The following is a 16,868-nucleotide window of genomic DNA, read 5'->3' on the forward strand; positions in this document are numbered from 1 at the left end:
GTTAACAGGGAAGAAACAGTTACTCAAGAGAGTTGTCTAAGAACACAGTCAGGGATAGAATGAATCCATCACACCTTGTTCCAAAGTATTTCCTCTCCCCATTTTTGTATTTTTTTTGCCTGTGTTTCTATCATGTTTCACTCCAAAGTGCCGTACAAAGACACATAAAACATAATAGGATATAGCACAATAAGGACCCTGGCAAATGGAAACGAAGAGAAATAGTCAATGTCAAGGCAAAGGTTGGTATACAACCTGCATGCCGTGGAGTTGTAGAGAAAGGCTGCATATTTGAAAATAAGCTTCCTGGTGGCAAAAGCAAAAATGGAAACACCATCCATTACAGAGCACACTGGGTCACCAAGATAAAAAACATCTCAGTTGCTTCTAAGAAGCATAGTGTATTCTGGTACTTGTTTCTATTACACTGTGCTGTATCCACCCTACAATGAATTGCAAGAGCTTGAATAAAACTCAGAGATAACATAGTTCAATTCCCTTATTTTCAGATGAGCAAACTTAGACCTGCAAGATTAAGGTCACTTGCTGAAGTGACACATCTGATGTTCTAATGGGAAGACCAGGCGTCAGGACCTTGGTCTTCAGGGCTCTTTCCAGTGTGTTCCCCTAACTCATGGGTTAGGTCCAGGATGAAAATGCACATCATAAGGCTTTGCCCATGACAAGTGTCTGACCTTTTGTTCAGCCCAGAAGGCCTGCTTCAGGCAGTTGTCTTCTCTAAGGAAAGGAAATTTGTTCTTGGAAACTAAGACAGACTCCAAAGCCAACCTTCTCCCCAGGGGTCTAGACGCTTAGGTAATAGTGGAATTTATAATGAGTCATCCTACAAAATAAAAAGAATTTTTTAAAGGGTAACAAGGACTTATCCAAATACTTAGTGTGGAAAATAAATTTTGCTGTGCCCATTAGTAAATCAGGAAAATTATTAATGGAAGGCTAAAATGGCAGTGATAGAGATCTGTAGAGTTTGAATTTATCTTTAATGGGAGCATATTGAAGTGTCTGAGACAATTAGGAAATACAGATGTCTTTGTGACAATAGTTATTGATCTAACCAGGGACAGTGACATGTTTGAAAATAGACAAATAAGCATATCAAGACTACAGGCACCTTAGGAAATTAAAAGAATTGGTGAGTAGGTATTAAACCAGCATAATTACTTATGAGCCACTAGGCTAGTCAGAAAAGAGCCAATGTATAGAGATTTTATTGTTTTCTTAATAATGAATACATTATTTGGAACATCTAGCTGAGAACCTAAGAAAAATAATGAAGGAAACTGGAATATGTATTATACATAAATATCCATCGAGAGAAAAGCATAAAGCAGCAATTAGATTTACGAAGAACAGCTCAGAGAAGACAAATTACTAAGAGGCTTATTTTGGGAGGAATCCAGAATACATGGATTTAAATGAATCAAATTGATCCAATATTATATTTACTGTTGTATGACATGATTTTTCTTTTTCAAAACTGAGGCATATTTTTGGACTGGCTATAGCCTAAATTTTTCTACACTTACTCATGGAAAATATGAGTCCACAACAGCTTAAATGTTTGAGAAGGGGAAAATACAGTAACATGTCTATTGCATTTTATGTTCTGTCAAGTGAACTGGGAATGACATTGGATTATCTATCATAAAAATGGATATCCTGCCTGACTCTATGCTCAACATTTTTTTAGTTTAACTTCTTGTAAGGGTATAGACATGCCTGTGAAACCTGGCCTAGTTTTAGGTAAAGGTGATAATCCACGTTTCAGGGGGTAGCATCGAGTGTTAGCAAAAACCCTGAACAAAAACTGAGGACACCTGGAGTCATGTCCTAGCTCTGCCTTTCATGTGTTTTGAGAACTTGTAGAGAGGCCAGTTTTCTAACAGATAAAATGCAGAGATTGGAATAGAATGATTCCCAAGCTTTCTTTCCTGTCCAAAATTATACTGTAATTTTATTATAACCACGGTAATTATTACATTGATTCATTTAAAAATTGTAGTGATCAAATTATAATCAGAACCCATGATACATGGAATCACACATGAATTAAATTTTAGTCTTGCTAATTCAACATGTCACTGGAGTGGAAGGGGCAATATTTAATAGAGATCTGTAATAGAACTTTTTGTAGAGACTTCTTTTGTAACAGAAGATTTAGACAAATTAGTCCATTTTCCACTTTCATGCCTTTTTATATTTTAATATTTATTTATGTTACTCATAGAAAGTATATTCTCTAATATGAGATTTTTAAAGTTCACTTAAAGTAAGACAAACTATTATCTTTATTTTTATGAGTTATGATATTATAGATTTTTTAAAAATATATCTTTATTGATTTCAGAGAGAGGGAGGGAGAGGGAGAGAGAGAGAGAGAAACATCAATGATGAGAGAGTCGTCATTGAGCAGCTGCCCCCCGCACACCTCCGACTGGGGTTCGAGCCTGCAACCCGGGCATGTGCCCTGACCAGGAATCGAACCGTGATCTCCTGGGTCCTAGGTCAATGCTCAACCGCTGAGCCACGCAGGGCCGGGCTAGATTTTTTTTATAAGTACATAAACATAAGACATAGCATACCACAGTATGCTATTTATTGAGCCACAGCATACTTAAAACTGCACTAGACAGTGGGATAGGAAGAGGTACAAAATAAGATCCCCGTCTTCATTAGACTTACAGTCTGACTGGGGAAACCAGACTCATGTATACAAATTGACATAGAAGAAATTATAATTTTTACTGGGTTTAAAATTATGTATAGTGTTACTGGCTACGACCAGTGAAATCCTGTGAACCAAATCTATCAATTACGGAGAGTAAAAGCTCAGGTTAGCGTATCGTTTGTTATGTTGAGTAAGATTTAACTCCTCCACCGCATCAGAAATCTTTTGCACAGTTGCTATTCCAGACTTAAAATAAGTGCCTTTGCTTCAAATCGCTCAGGGAAACTTCTCTATGTGTTATGGCATAGGTAGTCCTGGACAGAGTAGCATGGCCTAACGTCAAAAATAATTACAGTTAGCTCTTTGAGATCTTTCTCCTGGCACTTAACCCACCACCACCTTCTTAAACAGCTGTGAAGGGACATGTTCAGTGGCGTCCCAGGATGAAAATGATACCGAAGGGCGGGCGGGTGGCGTGTTAGTGACACATCCAGAGAGCATAGCACTAAGTGAAGTTGCACGGCCAGTGCCAAAGGAGAAAACAACTTCAAACTACACGTCATACAATGGCAATGCGGGCAGGAAAGTGCAATTCACCTTCGGGAGGGAGGGAGGGAGGGAGAGGTTTAATGCATCTGGAGGGAAATCATTAGAAGGCCAGATAATCGACTGCAGAGCGCGCCAGGGGTGATTACAAATGAGCCTCAATGGCAGGACGCAACAAGAAAGGCCAGAGTCCCTCGAAGCTGCCAACACTGGGGTGTCGCTTGGTGACGCATGAGGTCCTGGTCTCTCCTGGAACCGGTGTGAGGGGTGAGGGCACATCTGGAAAACTGAGTGCATTCTTTACACTCCATTAACACAAGGACACCGAAAACCTGGAGGGAGTTCTGATGTGAATGGCCAGCGGCGAAGAGACTTGCAGAAAGAGGCTACAGGAGGGGGGGAAGGGGGGGGAGCCTGGCAGTGGGTAGGAAACAGCTTGAAGTGGCCTGGCGAGGGGGACGGTGAGGGAAGGGCTTGGCGTGGCCGCCCCGAGAGGAAAACACAGAAACTAAAACTAAGAGGAGCAGGAAAACTTTTAAAACTAATCAAGCAGGGAAATGGAAGCCAAATGGGAGAGAATGTGTTGCCACAAAATAAATCAGATGGGGAAAGAAAAATATTGTAACCTCTCGGGAAATGTTTTCAAACACACAAGCGCAGGACTCTAGGAAGAGAGAGTTCCTTGCACCGCAGAATTGTGAATTATTTACAATCAGAACACAGAGCCGAAAGGGTCAGGATAGTAACAGCAGCAGTGGCAGCACTTATGTGCCAGGCACTGTGGTAAGCGCCTAACGTTTGTATTAACTCATTTCATTCTGACAACAATCCTGCCACTATTACCATCTTCATGGTTTTAGGAAAGGGACCCGGAGGTAGAGAGTAAAGTAACTTGCCCATGGACACAGAGCTAAGCAAGCAGCAAGCCAGGATTGGAACCCAAGCAGGCTGGCTCTAGGGTTTATATCCCAAACCACTAGCTCTTTTACTTCTTTGAAAACAAAAGGAGAGGAAAATTGAATAAACCCCCAAGGAGGAGGCGCAGGCCAGAGGCAAGAGCTGGGCTTGAGGTTATTAAGTGGAAGTTTCTGGAAAACGGTCCCCCTCTGGAGTGACGTTGTTGGGGTGTGGTGTTGGTCAGCTGCCTGTGATTCCAAATCATGTTGCTTTTGTCGGAAAAGGAAACTCATCTTGTGGTTCTGTGTGAAAAGGTGGTTAGTCTCTGAAGAGAGGAACCCGTCATTAGAATTCCTGCTGCACAGAGTCAGCTCAGAGGGAAATCCTGAGTCATATCTGACGTGAGAACCTCTGACACTCTGCCCTCCCCCCGCCCATCTGCTCCGGGGCCCTGGCAGAGTCCTCAGGCACTGGGCGTCTGATAAGGGACAGCTCGATTCATTCACTCATTCACAGATTCAACAGGTAAACATTCACTCAACAAATAAATAAACATCGCCTTGTTCCTCAGACTGGAGTCAACTCTACAAAAAAAATCAATCTGAGAAATATCAACTTCAGCAACTCTGAAGCTCTATTGTATGAAAATATTTAGACTAAATCAGCATTAAAATTATAATCCAAGTGAAAACAAAATTTATCAAGTCTGGAGCCTGTAGAACCCCCAGAATACATGGAGGTCCATGAACCCCAGTTCAGGAAACAAAATTTATGGACCCCCTATACTATGTGCAAGGATGGGGTGAGGGTTCAGAGATGAGGCCAAGGCAATGCTTGCCCTCAAAAACCTTTCACTCTAAGAAGGGATAAGCTCACATATGAACATGACTCTACCACTAGGAAGAAAGGGAAGATGTCATTAGAGCCACGGACACAAATTGCTATGGGATTGGGGCAAAGACTACAAGTGAAATGGCATGTGCTCTGGCCTTGACACATAGAGAGGGAGACGCAGACAGTAGACAGTAGTTGTCGATCAAAGATGAAAGCAAGGTGAATAGCTGTCCCTGAATGACACGGAAATGACATCCAGTGGATAGGTTTACGGTGCTTTGAAACAGGTGTTTTGAGAGCAATAGCAGGGAAGCACCTGGATTCTAGGGCCCATTTTCATCTTCCCAAGCCAGTCATCGGGAACTACCTGCCCTCCTGCACTTTTTATTTTGAAGAGATAGACATGCACACAGGTGACAAAAAATACATGACACATGAAAACTCTGACCATGTCCCATGAAAACAAAGTGCACTGCAGTCCCTTGGTTTAAAAAATTTGTGCTCTCTAGATATGCAAAAAGAAAGACAAGCTTCTCAGTAGTGTTTCTATGATTCACAAATCTCCAACAGTAAGTTAAAAAACGTAATTTATTACAAAGACTGAGCTTTCACTTCTCTTATGTGTGCCCAGGGGTAGCATTCCCAGCCTCACACTGGCTACTTCTCTGATTGTTGCATCAACTTAACAGAAGGGTACATTCCGCTGGTGTGCCAGTAAAACCACAAGAAGAGCTGCACCCAGAATACCATGATCATTATGGTGTTTTATTAAATTATAATCCATGTACTTGGGGCCTATTTTTATTTACTCAAAAGGAAAAATGGGTGTATGTTACTTTGCCAAAGATTGGAGTATGACACTAATGTTATCTTGGCCTCCGCCATTACCTAGTTTAACTTTTCTCTACCTTCTCTTTTTTAAGACATTATTTCATATTTATGCATTTATATATCTATTTATGATTAATCATTTCACATGAGAAAATAATCCCTTTTTTCCCATTGCAGCCTTTTTTGGAAAATACCTCAATGAATATAATGGCAGCTACATCCCTCCTGGGTGGCGAGAATGGCTTGGATTAATCAAGAATTCTCGTTTCTATAATTACACTGTTTGTCGCAATGGCATCAAAGAAAAGCATGGATTTGATTATGCAAAGGTAATTTCAGGCACTTTTACACGGCATCAATTTACTTTGTGCATAATGGGGAACAGCTATTTTCAGCAAATTAACCTATCCGCAAGATTGGCTCGCTATGTTCTCACAATGTTAGAATGAGAAATTTTAAGGTAATTTTAAACTCCAGGCAAGAAAAGACTCTCAAGGAACACTGACTTTACATAGTGATTTTTTTTCCCCCTCATTAGAACACAATCAGCCTTTGATGAAAGTATCATCAAGAAAATCATAGATGCCTCCACTGTGTCTTGTGATAATTTTTGGTTTCCCTCCCACACCCAGAGGACTTGTCCACACAATCAAATGTTCATCTTGTACTGTTTTTCTTTTCATTGGGATGAAAGTGAATTTTGTCTTCAGATTTAGATGTAAGAATGAGAGCAGACAAGTGAAATAATAAAAGGCTGGGAACCCACACCCCTCCCCTTTACTCCTGTCTGACCAAGCTTAGCTAGGAGACAAGGACACCTGTCCCATGGCAGCTCAAGTCCACAAGTGTCTCTAAAGCCATCAATCCTAGGATTTCCAAATCAGTTCATACAAACTGGAACTGACATGCCCCTTGGTCCTCTAACAAATGGATCCTAGATTAGACTTTAAAATTCCCAAGGGTTCTCTGATTGCCGATGTAAATAAACAACTTTAAGATCACAGGAGTGAAGGGGGAAATATCTTTGAATCTCGCCTGCTAATTAGCCTAAAATATCATCTTCCCTCCCAGCCATACTCATCTCTTCCTCATTTACCTAAAAGAAGCAGAGAATCTGCTGTCTAGCACAGGTCCCTGCAAAAGAGCCACCTGCTAGAAAGGAGAAAGAGGGAACTTGATTGAATTTGGGCACTTTGCTGTCTTTATGCTTGGCCTGATTTGAGCACCAGGGACTTGGTGGGAGAAAAGGTGTAAGTCTCCTGTTTTGTACCCTTGAGAAAACAATGAATGCAAATGAATTCACGAACCTTGCTAATAGGTTTCCAGACTCATCAAAGTTGAGAACTGGTAGGTCCCTACCTTGGAGGCATATTTGAGCTGCATCTTACAAAGTGCACTGATTGTCACCACTATCATTTTTTATCTGTGGGGATGCTTTTCATGCTCCTTGTTCAAGCTATTAACCTTTCTTTCCCTGTTGTCCTAAGGAGAGCAAAGTAATCAAGATTCCCTTCCAAGACTAAATAGGCGTAACTTGCCCATTACCACAGCTGATTAAGTGTCAAAGACAACTGTGTCCAAAAAGAATATATATCTTTTTTTTAGTGAGAAAAGGGTTGATGAAACAGACACTCCCATAGAAAAAGGTGATAGCCTGTGGACTTGTCCTAACAATGACATGTGACACAGATTTCATCCCTTGGGCACTGCTTTTGCAGCTGTTGTGGTCCTTAAATCTACATGTGATTAGTCATGCCTGGAAGCCTCTGCCACTGTGAACGCTGAACGGGTACTTTCTGCAGTTTATGCTGGAGCTCCAGGCCATTGACACACACTTAGGCAGGTGGTTTAAGTTTTCATCTTTTCTTTCCTTGTCATTCCATTTCTTCCCTTCCCCTTATAGGCTTGCATCAGCCCCTGGGACTTCGGGTTAAGTCATTTTATTAACAAGTCAGGCTCTAATCCCAGCAGCTGTATCATTTTAGTTGTGCAATTAACAGAGGATAATCCGCAGGAAATCAACTGCTTCCCATATTTAGTGTTTCAAGTAAATTAATTGATAAAATGCTGCAGCTTTTTTCCATGCAACAAGATTTTGGCAAAGGCAATTATTGTATAATTCCCACAGGTGAATTTTTAATTTAAAGAAAAGACCTTTTGTTTGTTTGTGTGTGTGTGTGTGTGTGTGTGTGTGTGTGTGTGTTTTCTGGAACTGTGAATTTGTAGTGGGTGTGGGTGTTTCCTGCCCTTGAAGTAATTAAATTTTTGTCAATGGATTACATCAACGAAATCTGAGAATGAAATATGTATCCGGTGTTTCATGTGCCCCAGCATTTGGGTTGCCAGATCTGATCATTCTCTTAGGCAAACAGGACTTGACTTTTTCTTTCCTAATTACTAAGTTGTGCATTACTTAAAATACATTATTTGCGTGTAACCAAGCTAGCGACCCTAGAAAGTCCCTGGCAGCTGACTTGCTGCCTTGGGAAGTCCTGTGTCCCTTCCTGCTTTAGACCTTCCCTTGTCATTCAGGAAGTCACTTTTGAGGAAAGCAGTATTCAAATGTGATCTGATAAATGTCACCTTTTGTAATTTCTGTTTTGTGTCAAATGTATGTTTCAGGACTACTTCACAGACTTAATCACTAACGAGAGCATTAATTACTTCAAAATGTCTAAGAGAATGTATCCCCATAGGCCCATTATGATGGTGATCAGCCACGCTGCGCCCCACGGCCCCGAGGACTCGGCCCCACAGTTTTCAAAACTGTACCCCAATGCTTCCCAACACATGTGAGTAATACCATCGGCTCCGGGACCTGCTGAACACGGGCCTCTCTTTGCTCCCCACCCTGCTTCTCTCCTCACATCACCTCCTTCCATGCAGCAGGAGCCCCAGCTTCTGCTGGGCCACCTCAGAACAGGCCTGAAACCAAGGGCCTTGTCTGGGTGGTTGATTAGGAATCACATTTCCAGCATTTATAAGCGGCTAAAAGGAAAGGAAGAGAAGCACGCAGAGTGAAGGGGGCGATTTTTATCAAGTGTTCCCTTCAGTTGTCTTAATATTCATGATATAGTCTAACAATAATAATTATCAAGCAGTTTGCTGTCCATAGCAGCAGAGTGGTGACCCCGGTCTGGTCCTAGAAACATGTTCATTTTCTAGGAGAAAACTGTGGCTGCTTTGCTGCAGAGTGCAATTAGGACTGTTCCAGAAAGCAGCTGGAGGGGCCTTGCCCAAGAGGTCTGCCCAGGTCACGGCTTCTTTTTGACAGGAGAGGGTGGGGAGGCACGGAGACTGGGGGGACTGGACTGAGAGCAGAGAACTGTTATGCTGAGTGGTCTCAGGAGCCAAGGGTGGAAAAGTCTGGGTGCTTTGGCAGCAAAGAACATGATTTTGTTTTTGACTCGGTTGACCCATTTTCTTCCTACCTGTTGTAATAAAGTACGGTCTTCCACACAGAGCCATTGGCTCTGGGTTTGCTGAAAGTTCCCCCCTTGGACAAGTGGTCACCACATGAGGTGATCTAAGATGTGGCTTAGGAAGTGGAGAATGGGCACAAGGAAAGTAATGGTGGGGTAGGGCGTTAAAGCTAGAAAGGGAACGAGCAGAATATTGAGGACTTGAGTGAATTTGTATATAGCCGTAAGCAGAGTCACTGGGAGTCATTCAGTAGGTATGGCCTGATATCTGACTTGGTCATTTTTACGTGGAAATAGTGTCAGTAGTTCTTTAGTGTCAGTGAACCACCTGTGAGCCTTACTAGCGATTTCATAAAGCGAAATCTACACATAGCAGAGGGAAAAGTATTCAGGCCTTAGAGGCACACAAGAGTGGGTTCCCATCTCAACTGCCCTCACTAAGTCTGGGGCAATTTCTTTAACCTCTCAGAAGTTCCCCTGTCTCATCTGTAAAATGGGGACAGTACTAGCACCTTGAAGCAATGTCATGAATGGAAATCAAGAGAAGCAATCTAGCCGAAGTCCCCAAATAGGGCCTGAGACATGGAAGTCACTTCATTGATGTTAGTTCTGGTTGATTCTTTCTGTTAAGATGAACCACGTAACACTGCTCTTTCTTGTTTTATCTTTTTACTTGGTTCAACTTAATGTTTAGGGGAAGCAGCTAGAGAAATGACAGGTTGATACTTGCCTATTGTGACTTGACAAGTCTCTTGACACGCTAAGACTCACATTGGGATGCGTCTCCCGCACCTGGCCATTCTGAAAACGCGGACAGGATACACCAAGATAGCTGTGTTATTTCCTCCAGGCACAAATGTGTGCTATGGGCAAGCACCAGTTTGGAGAACAATCTTAGCCACAGAAAATGAAAATTCATATAGTTGTTTGAGTGACTGAGCTTCTATTTTCTGCTAAGCTGTGGGTGTTGGTGCCCCTAGAAAGTGGAGATGCACAGTCTCCCCACAGGCCTCAGAGCCTGGGCTTGCTGGCGTCTTTGTTGTAAAGGTCTCCTGGCTGCTGCTGAAGAGAGTCAATGTGCAGCTCTTGTCACCGTGAGTGACAGCACAGGTTCACAGTTCAGTCCTCAGACAAAAGGAGTGAGATAAATGGAAGACAAGCTGCCATTTGTGGCACACAGAGCTCCTGAATGGCCGGTGTCCTTAGCGAGCACATTAGCAACACATTCGAGAGAAGGGATGGAAGCTAAGTACTCTGCAGAAATATCTGGCAGGCCCAGCGAAACAGCAAGAAGCTGCAGACTCGCCCCACTGCGGGGACCTGAGAGATATGGACGCTTTCCTTAGGTCACCTTCCTTGGTGGTCAAGCCTTATTGAGAGGCCTTTCATCCGGCTTTGGGTTATGGCTACGTGACCCTCTCAGCCCGGAGTGAATGTATCATGTTTCCACGGTGCTCGCCGTTCCCAACAAAGGAAGGAAGCCAGGCCAACAGTGGCTTGTTGGCTTTACACACCGAGGCTAGAGGTTATGCCCACCAACTAAGAACGAGAGCGGATTACCAGCCACTTGTGACAAAGGCGCTGTTTAATCAGACGATCGCCCAGCCGCTCCTGGCCTCAGACATCTGAGGGTGCTGCCCGAATAATAATACACAAAACCATCCTTATCGCAAAGTCCTTCGCTATGGCTAAGACCCTGTCGTACTTTTCAGTAAGTTACCTCTCCAGTAGCCTCAGAGTAATGCTGTCTCCTCACTCTGGCTCTGACAAAACTTCTTTCTCCTGGCCTCAGTGATGTCATGATATGCACCTATGACAGGGGGACTCCACTGACCTACCGGATGACTCAGTGGGAAGATGCTGAGCTCCCATATCACCTTCCTGCCAGTGATGCCCCTATCAGGTTAAAATACTATTTTCTGTTTTAGTTGCACTGCTCTTTCTTCCCATACCTGGGAATATGTCACTGTGTGAGCATACACAGGTTCAAGAGAAATCTAAAATCTCTGTAGGACAATCCATGTCCACTAACATGCAAGAATCATTCTGAAGGTGGAGCTTTCGGGTAAACACGGTATGTTAGGTGGAAAACTGTCTCTGTGTGAGCCTCCAGAGAAACACCTTTGTTATCTAAAGTTGGAAAGACATGTCTTGCCTTAAAAAGAAGTTGCACATTCTTACTTCATTTCTTCCACAAATACATAAAGGGAAATTCTTTCGAAGATGAGAGAATTTTTAATTCTCTATAAAATTTTCTGATTTGGGCAGAACTAAATGCCCCCTTTCCTGTGTTCCACTCTGTTCTTCTATCTTTCCTGCTCATCCAGTCCCCTGAAGTCCAATTGCACAACTCCAGGGGGCAGCAGTCACACAAAATACCATGTAAACGGTGCCCTGGAGTGATGGAAGGCAGCTCTGTCCTGAAGGCAGGATGAACTGTCTCATCTCTACCTCACATTGTTTAGCAAATGAATAAAGGTGTTAACCCCTCCAACTAGCTGACATTAAAACATTTTTAAATAATATAAAAATAGTTAAATAATTGTTTTTATGAATTAAAAGGACACCTAAAGATAGTATAATTCCATAAATTTTTAGATTAAAAAAATGAAGACTTAAAGTCTTTTTTTTAATAATAATAAAAAAATACCCCAAAATGGCTTTGCCCAGGTCACATAAATAGATAGGGGCAAAGCTGGAGCCAAAACTGGATTCTCTTAGATCCAAGTAATCTACCCACCAGACCTGCTCAGTACCCATCAAAGTCACAATTAGTATTAGAAGTGGTTCCTATGTAGGTATTGGCAAAATTCTAATCGGCGTTTGCAACATTGTTAGAAGACTCTTTAAATTAGTTTGATGATATAGCTATCATCAAGATCATTTGGTGTTATTCTGCATGTGTTCAATTTTACCTAAGTAAAGACATTTGAACTCATGTGGGGAATATCTCCACAAAGTCAATTAAGTAAGTTCAATTTTAGTGAAAGCTGAGATCGTGTGGCTTGGGGGATTAAGTATAGAATTTCCAATTTAATGCTTTGAGTGTGTGCCTTAAATCTGTGCAACTGGCTTATTCTGGGAACTGAGACCTATTTCATTTCTCAGGGAATGACGGTTCTGCTACCAATACCCTTTAAGAGTTAGACCATTAGGGTTTTTGTTGTTGTTTGAGACTAAATAACAAATGAAGAAAACACATGTTCAACTGTAACACACTAGAAATATATTTATTTTCACTAGTGACAACAAAGGCCACCAACGGTAAGAATGAACTGCTAAATTCTTTGCATTTCCCCAAGTATGGATCTAATCTACCACACATGCATTTCTTGAAACTAGTTCTTTGCTCGTAAGAATTATTCTCCTAAAAATATCCACCCATCAAAAAGAAGGGTGACAATATTCTCAGAATTCTTATTCCTGTTACGTCAATAAGCAATACGGGAAAGAGATTCAAAGGCCAAAGAGAATTGGCACTGGTGAAGGTTGAACTTACAAATGCAGTGGGCTACAGGATCTGTGCTCTACTGGATGAGCAATAAAGTCCAACGAGTAATGACTAAAGATAAACAATGTGCAGGGAAGCTCGCCGGGAAAAGTTAACACTGCCAAGTACTGGAATAGTCTATTGAGGGCTATAGGTATGTTTTCTTGAGAGAGTAAGGTCTGGAGTGCGCAGTTCGGGGCAAAATTTGTACCTGAAGAGACAACAGAAAGTCTCAAGAGCCCAGGCACATGTGACTATAACTCACACGGATGTTTGTTTTTCTTTTTCCTCTTTATTTTCAGGGAAGCAACAGAAACTCAAAAACAACAAATTGGTCCTTTGTCCTCTGAATGTCAAAGCACATAGGCAGTGTTACCTACCTTCCTGCTGATGCATCCAGGATGCCTTGCAGAGACAGATCATATTCTGTATTTGCAACAAAAGTAGACGCTCAGCATCTGGTGGGAGGTATCTGAATGGGAAGCAGAATCTGCTAATGTTTTAAATCAGGATGAAGGCTGAGGATTTCAGGACCTACTTTTTCATAGAAAGAACTGTGTGTATCAGTTCTCCTTTTGATGACTGGGATTTTGAGGCGCTTCCTGTGGACTGTGGTCATTGTGACATCATGGAAGGAGCACTGGCCTCACCACATATTATTTTCTGTCCACTTCACTTTCTCGTTTGTAAAGCGGGACTAAGATGCCCTGCCTGCCCCTCAGGGTTGCTACAACAATCAAATAAGCTAGGCAATGAGCTCTTTCCCAGGTACCCGTAAGTGTGGGTATAATGTGGTCCCAAGGATTTGTTCTCTCAGTCACTGAAATCCCTTTAACCCTCACAAGAACTCTTAGAAGTTGTTATACCCATTACATAGATAAGGAAACAGAGGCTTAGAGGAAAAAGTTGCCCAGGATCACACACTAGTAAGTAACAGGGCGAGGATGAGAACTGGGGTCTGATTTCAAAACATTCTGGAACCATTGTATATGCAGTTTTCCACTTTTCCTTAAAACAATTCCCTGCTTCTTTCATTGGCTTGTGTTCCAGCTGACCGCTCCAGTGGGTTTGAATAATTATAAGTCAATTCTTAGTTAGGGAAACAATCCTTAATTATCACTGGGGGAACAGAAGGCTGCATCTTCCAGGAATTTGGCAGACCCCAGCAGGAGGCAACCACAGGCCTTTGGCAAAAGATCGCTTTTCAACAACATTGTCAATTTCAGTGACCCCTGACCTTCCACCTGCAGGTCCCTGAACAGCTGCTGTGCTGTGGGAAGCAGTGGCAGTCTGTCTTCCTTTAAAAGGCAAATGCATACCCCCCTCTCCGCCCCCTGCTGGGATCCCACCTGGGATTTCAGCCCCAGAGCTGGGGGTCATCTCCCACATCCAGAATTTAAGAGGGGGAAAAAAAGGCAGGGAGTACAGCTTTGACAACTGACCTGAACTCTCCCTTTTAATATAAGCCAGGTTTAACATATGTCATTCTGTAAATCCGGGAGTCCAATTTGAGGCTTGTAATTTGCTGTTCCTCCAAGTGAGGTGGAGCCTTGCCAAGCACATCAAGGTAACCGGTGGAAGATATAATTTGCCCACTGTGAGCCCGAGTTTCAGTTCCCTATTGTAATTTTTATTTGTGTTGAGGTTTTGCGGTTTTAAAAAAGTCAGCTAGATTTATTTTAAAATTAAGGCGAACCAACATCAAAGGCAGTCAGAGGAGGATGTTTAGGTATTATGAAGAAACCCTGTGTAATCTTTATAGCCGTGTTCTCTTTTCCAGGGTACGTATCAGTAAATGGTTTGGGACCTTTCACGGCCAACTTGCTATGTTTCTCTGACCTCAACCTACCCCCACGGGTGAAAATCCCTTTTCAATGGGGTTTAGAAGCCCCCTCTCTCCTCCTCAGCCACTTAATCTAATCCTGTTTGTAACTCGACGTGCTGCGTGGAGAATAAGAAACTCAGGCTGACGTCCTTTCCTACCACACAAGCTCCTGAGATACAAGTCTGATTCAGATACGAGGAACCCTTTCAGGCAAAACGTGGGACCATTTGGTTCATGAGCCTTTTGCTTGGTAAAAGAGAAGAGATTTATATTGGAAGTTTCTCGTAAGAAGAATGGCAGGTGATAGCTGAAGAGTTTGTTTGTTTTTTAATGCTACAGGATTTTTTCAACCCAGTATATTTATATACTTATATACTTATATATTTTATATACTTATATAAAATATGTCTGTTTACTGGCTTATGTAGGAAACTCATGCTTCCTCTGTTCTAGGCACTGTTAAGTGATAGAGGTAAGTAGGTACATAGAATATAGATATATAAATACAGGCAGACAGACAGATAAAGTTGTTCCTCCAAAGAGCTTTTTAAGAGAGGTGTTTTTATCCCCATTTACAGGGGAGCAAATTGAGCCACACCAGCTTCTCTCTCTGTACAAGTCTGTCTCTTTAAAGGGGAGTTGATTTTACACTTCTGAGCATCAGTTGTACAGTGTCTTCTGTGCTCGGTGTTATCTTGGCTTTTGAGTTGTTGGAGGTCTGCAGGTTAACCAGCATCCATGCAGAACATGAGGTTCGTGTTTCGTTCCAAGAAGGCCAGTGGTACCAACGCAGCATTCTCAACTCTCAAAAGAGGGGTTCTGCAAATCCACTGGCAGACGAAAATGTAAATGACAAGTGGCATTTATACAGCTCAGTGTGCCTGGAAATGGCCCAGGCCACAAAAGTGGGCTTGCATGACTGATGGTTTCTCTGGTCTTATAGTATAAATAATGCCACAAAGTCACCTTCAGTCATCATTATGCACAATCTTCCACTGATAGGATCCTCCCAGAACAGGTAGAGATGGTAGTCAGATTTTTCAGTCAACATCGACTGTTGCTTTTTCTGTGAGATTGGCTATTTGTGAAAGTGTGGTTCATGTGAAAAGCAATCTTGGAGGTAGGAAGCAGCCCTCGCTCCACTTTTTTTTCATTTCATTAAAGGAAATGGGCTTTGGAATTGAGTCCTGGTTCTTTACCTGCTAACTTTGTTGATCTGAAGAAATTATTTAACTTTGCTAAACCTCAGTTTTCTCAGCTGTGAAATGGGAATGATAAACGTATTTCCAGAAGAGCTGAGATAATTAAAGGAGTTAATGTACATAAAACAGCACAGTACTGGACACAGGCTAAGTTTTAGTATCAAACTGCTTCTACACGCTTCATAAAATCTAAGGAGAAGGTTCAAGTTCATTAGAGTGTGATGGAGAGGTCAAATATACACAAATAATAGTGTGAGAATTGCTGTAGCATAGATATATTCTTTGGGAATATGAGGTGGCGGCATCTACTGGTTGCGGGAGTTGGGTAAAACTTCAAAGGGAAGGTGATATATTTTGTGGGTCCCCAATGGAAAGTATGGGGTGCCACTGAGATTTCTGCAATACATTATAGAATGCTTGAACTGACCTGCCCTAGAAAACTGGGACCCACTTCTTTGTAGTTAACAAAAATTATGCCTTGCATCTCTACTGATTTATCTATAAAATGAACAACTTCATTGGTAAGCATGTATATTGCAGAGTATACTTGGTTATAATTCCAGTAGATCCAATTAAATTAACGGTATCTATCTATATACAAGGTTAGGAATGAGAAAAACTCATACAGGCTAGATATACAGGGGTGGGCAAAGGGGATTTACAGTTGTGAGTACATCTTATTACTTAATTATCATATTATTTCCATACAAACAACTATAAACCTACTTTTGCCCACCCCATATAATTAATAATCTACAAAACACCCTAGTAAATCCAAGAGAGAAAAAATGTGTTGAAATTATGATTCATCATTCCACATATTTGTGAACACATTTAATAGCCTAATTAGCAATAAAATTTTATGAGTTAACATCACCATGAGAACATTCCCTTCTACACTACCGAGTTTTATCTGTAGATTTGTAATATTACCGTAATCATTTTGTGTTTCCACACATTTTGTTCAGTGAACCCAAATGAACTTCCACTAATTAGATTTTTAGCTGCCAGTCTCGGTTTTATAAGTTTGAACCCATATACCTTCAGAGGATGTGTGCTGCTTGGGGCGGTGAAGACTTCAGATCCTCCTAAGTTCACAGAGACAAAACACTTGGGAGAGGAAAATACTTCA

At 41.8% G+C, this 16,868-nt stretch overlaps 1 protein-coding gene across 6 annotated transcripts in view; it reads left to right on the forward strand.

Moving 5' to 3' along the window:
• The window catches only part of SULF1 (sulfatase 1), a 136,758-nt gene that overhangs the window by 89,792 nt on the left and 30,098 nt on the right, over window positions 1-16,868 (forward strand). For all 6 annotated transcript variants that reach the window (XM_087825427.1, XM_087825430.1, XM_087825426.1 and 3 more), the window contains 2 exons: window positions 5,975-6,126; window positions 8,420-8,589. In XM_087825427.1, coding sequence (XP_087681553.1) covers window positions 5,975-6,126; window positions 8,420-8,589 — 322 coding nt within the window. The remainder of the gene's footprint in view (window positions 1-5,974; window positions 6,127-8,419; window positions 8,590-16,868) is intronic.

This window comes from Miniopterus natalensis, chromosome 16 (assembly GCF_054644295.1).
Source record: "Miniopterus natalensis isolate mMinNat1 chromosome 16, mMinNat1.hap1, whole genome shotgun sequence".
Lineage (NCBI taxonomy): Eukaryota > Metazoa > Chordata > Mammalia > Chiroptera > Miniopteridae > Miniopterus > Miniopterus natalensis.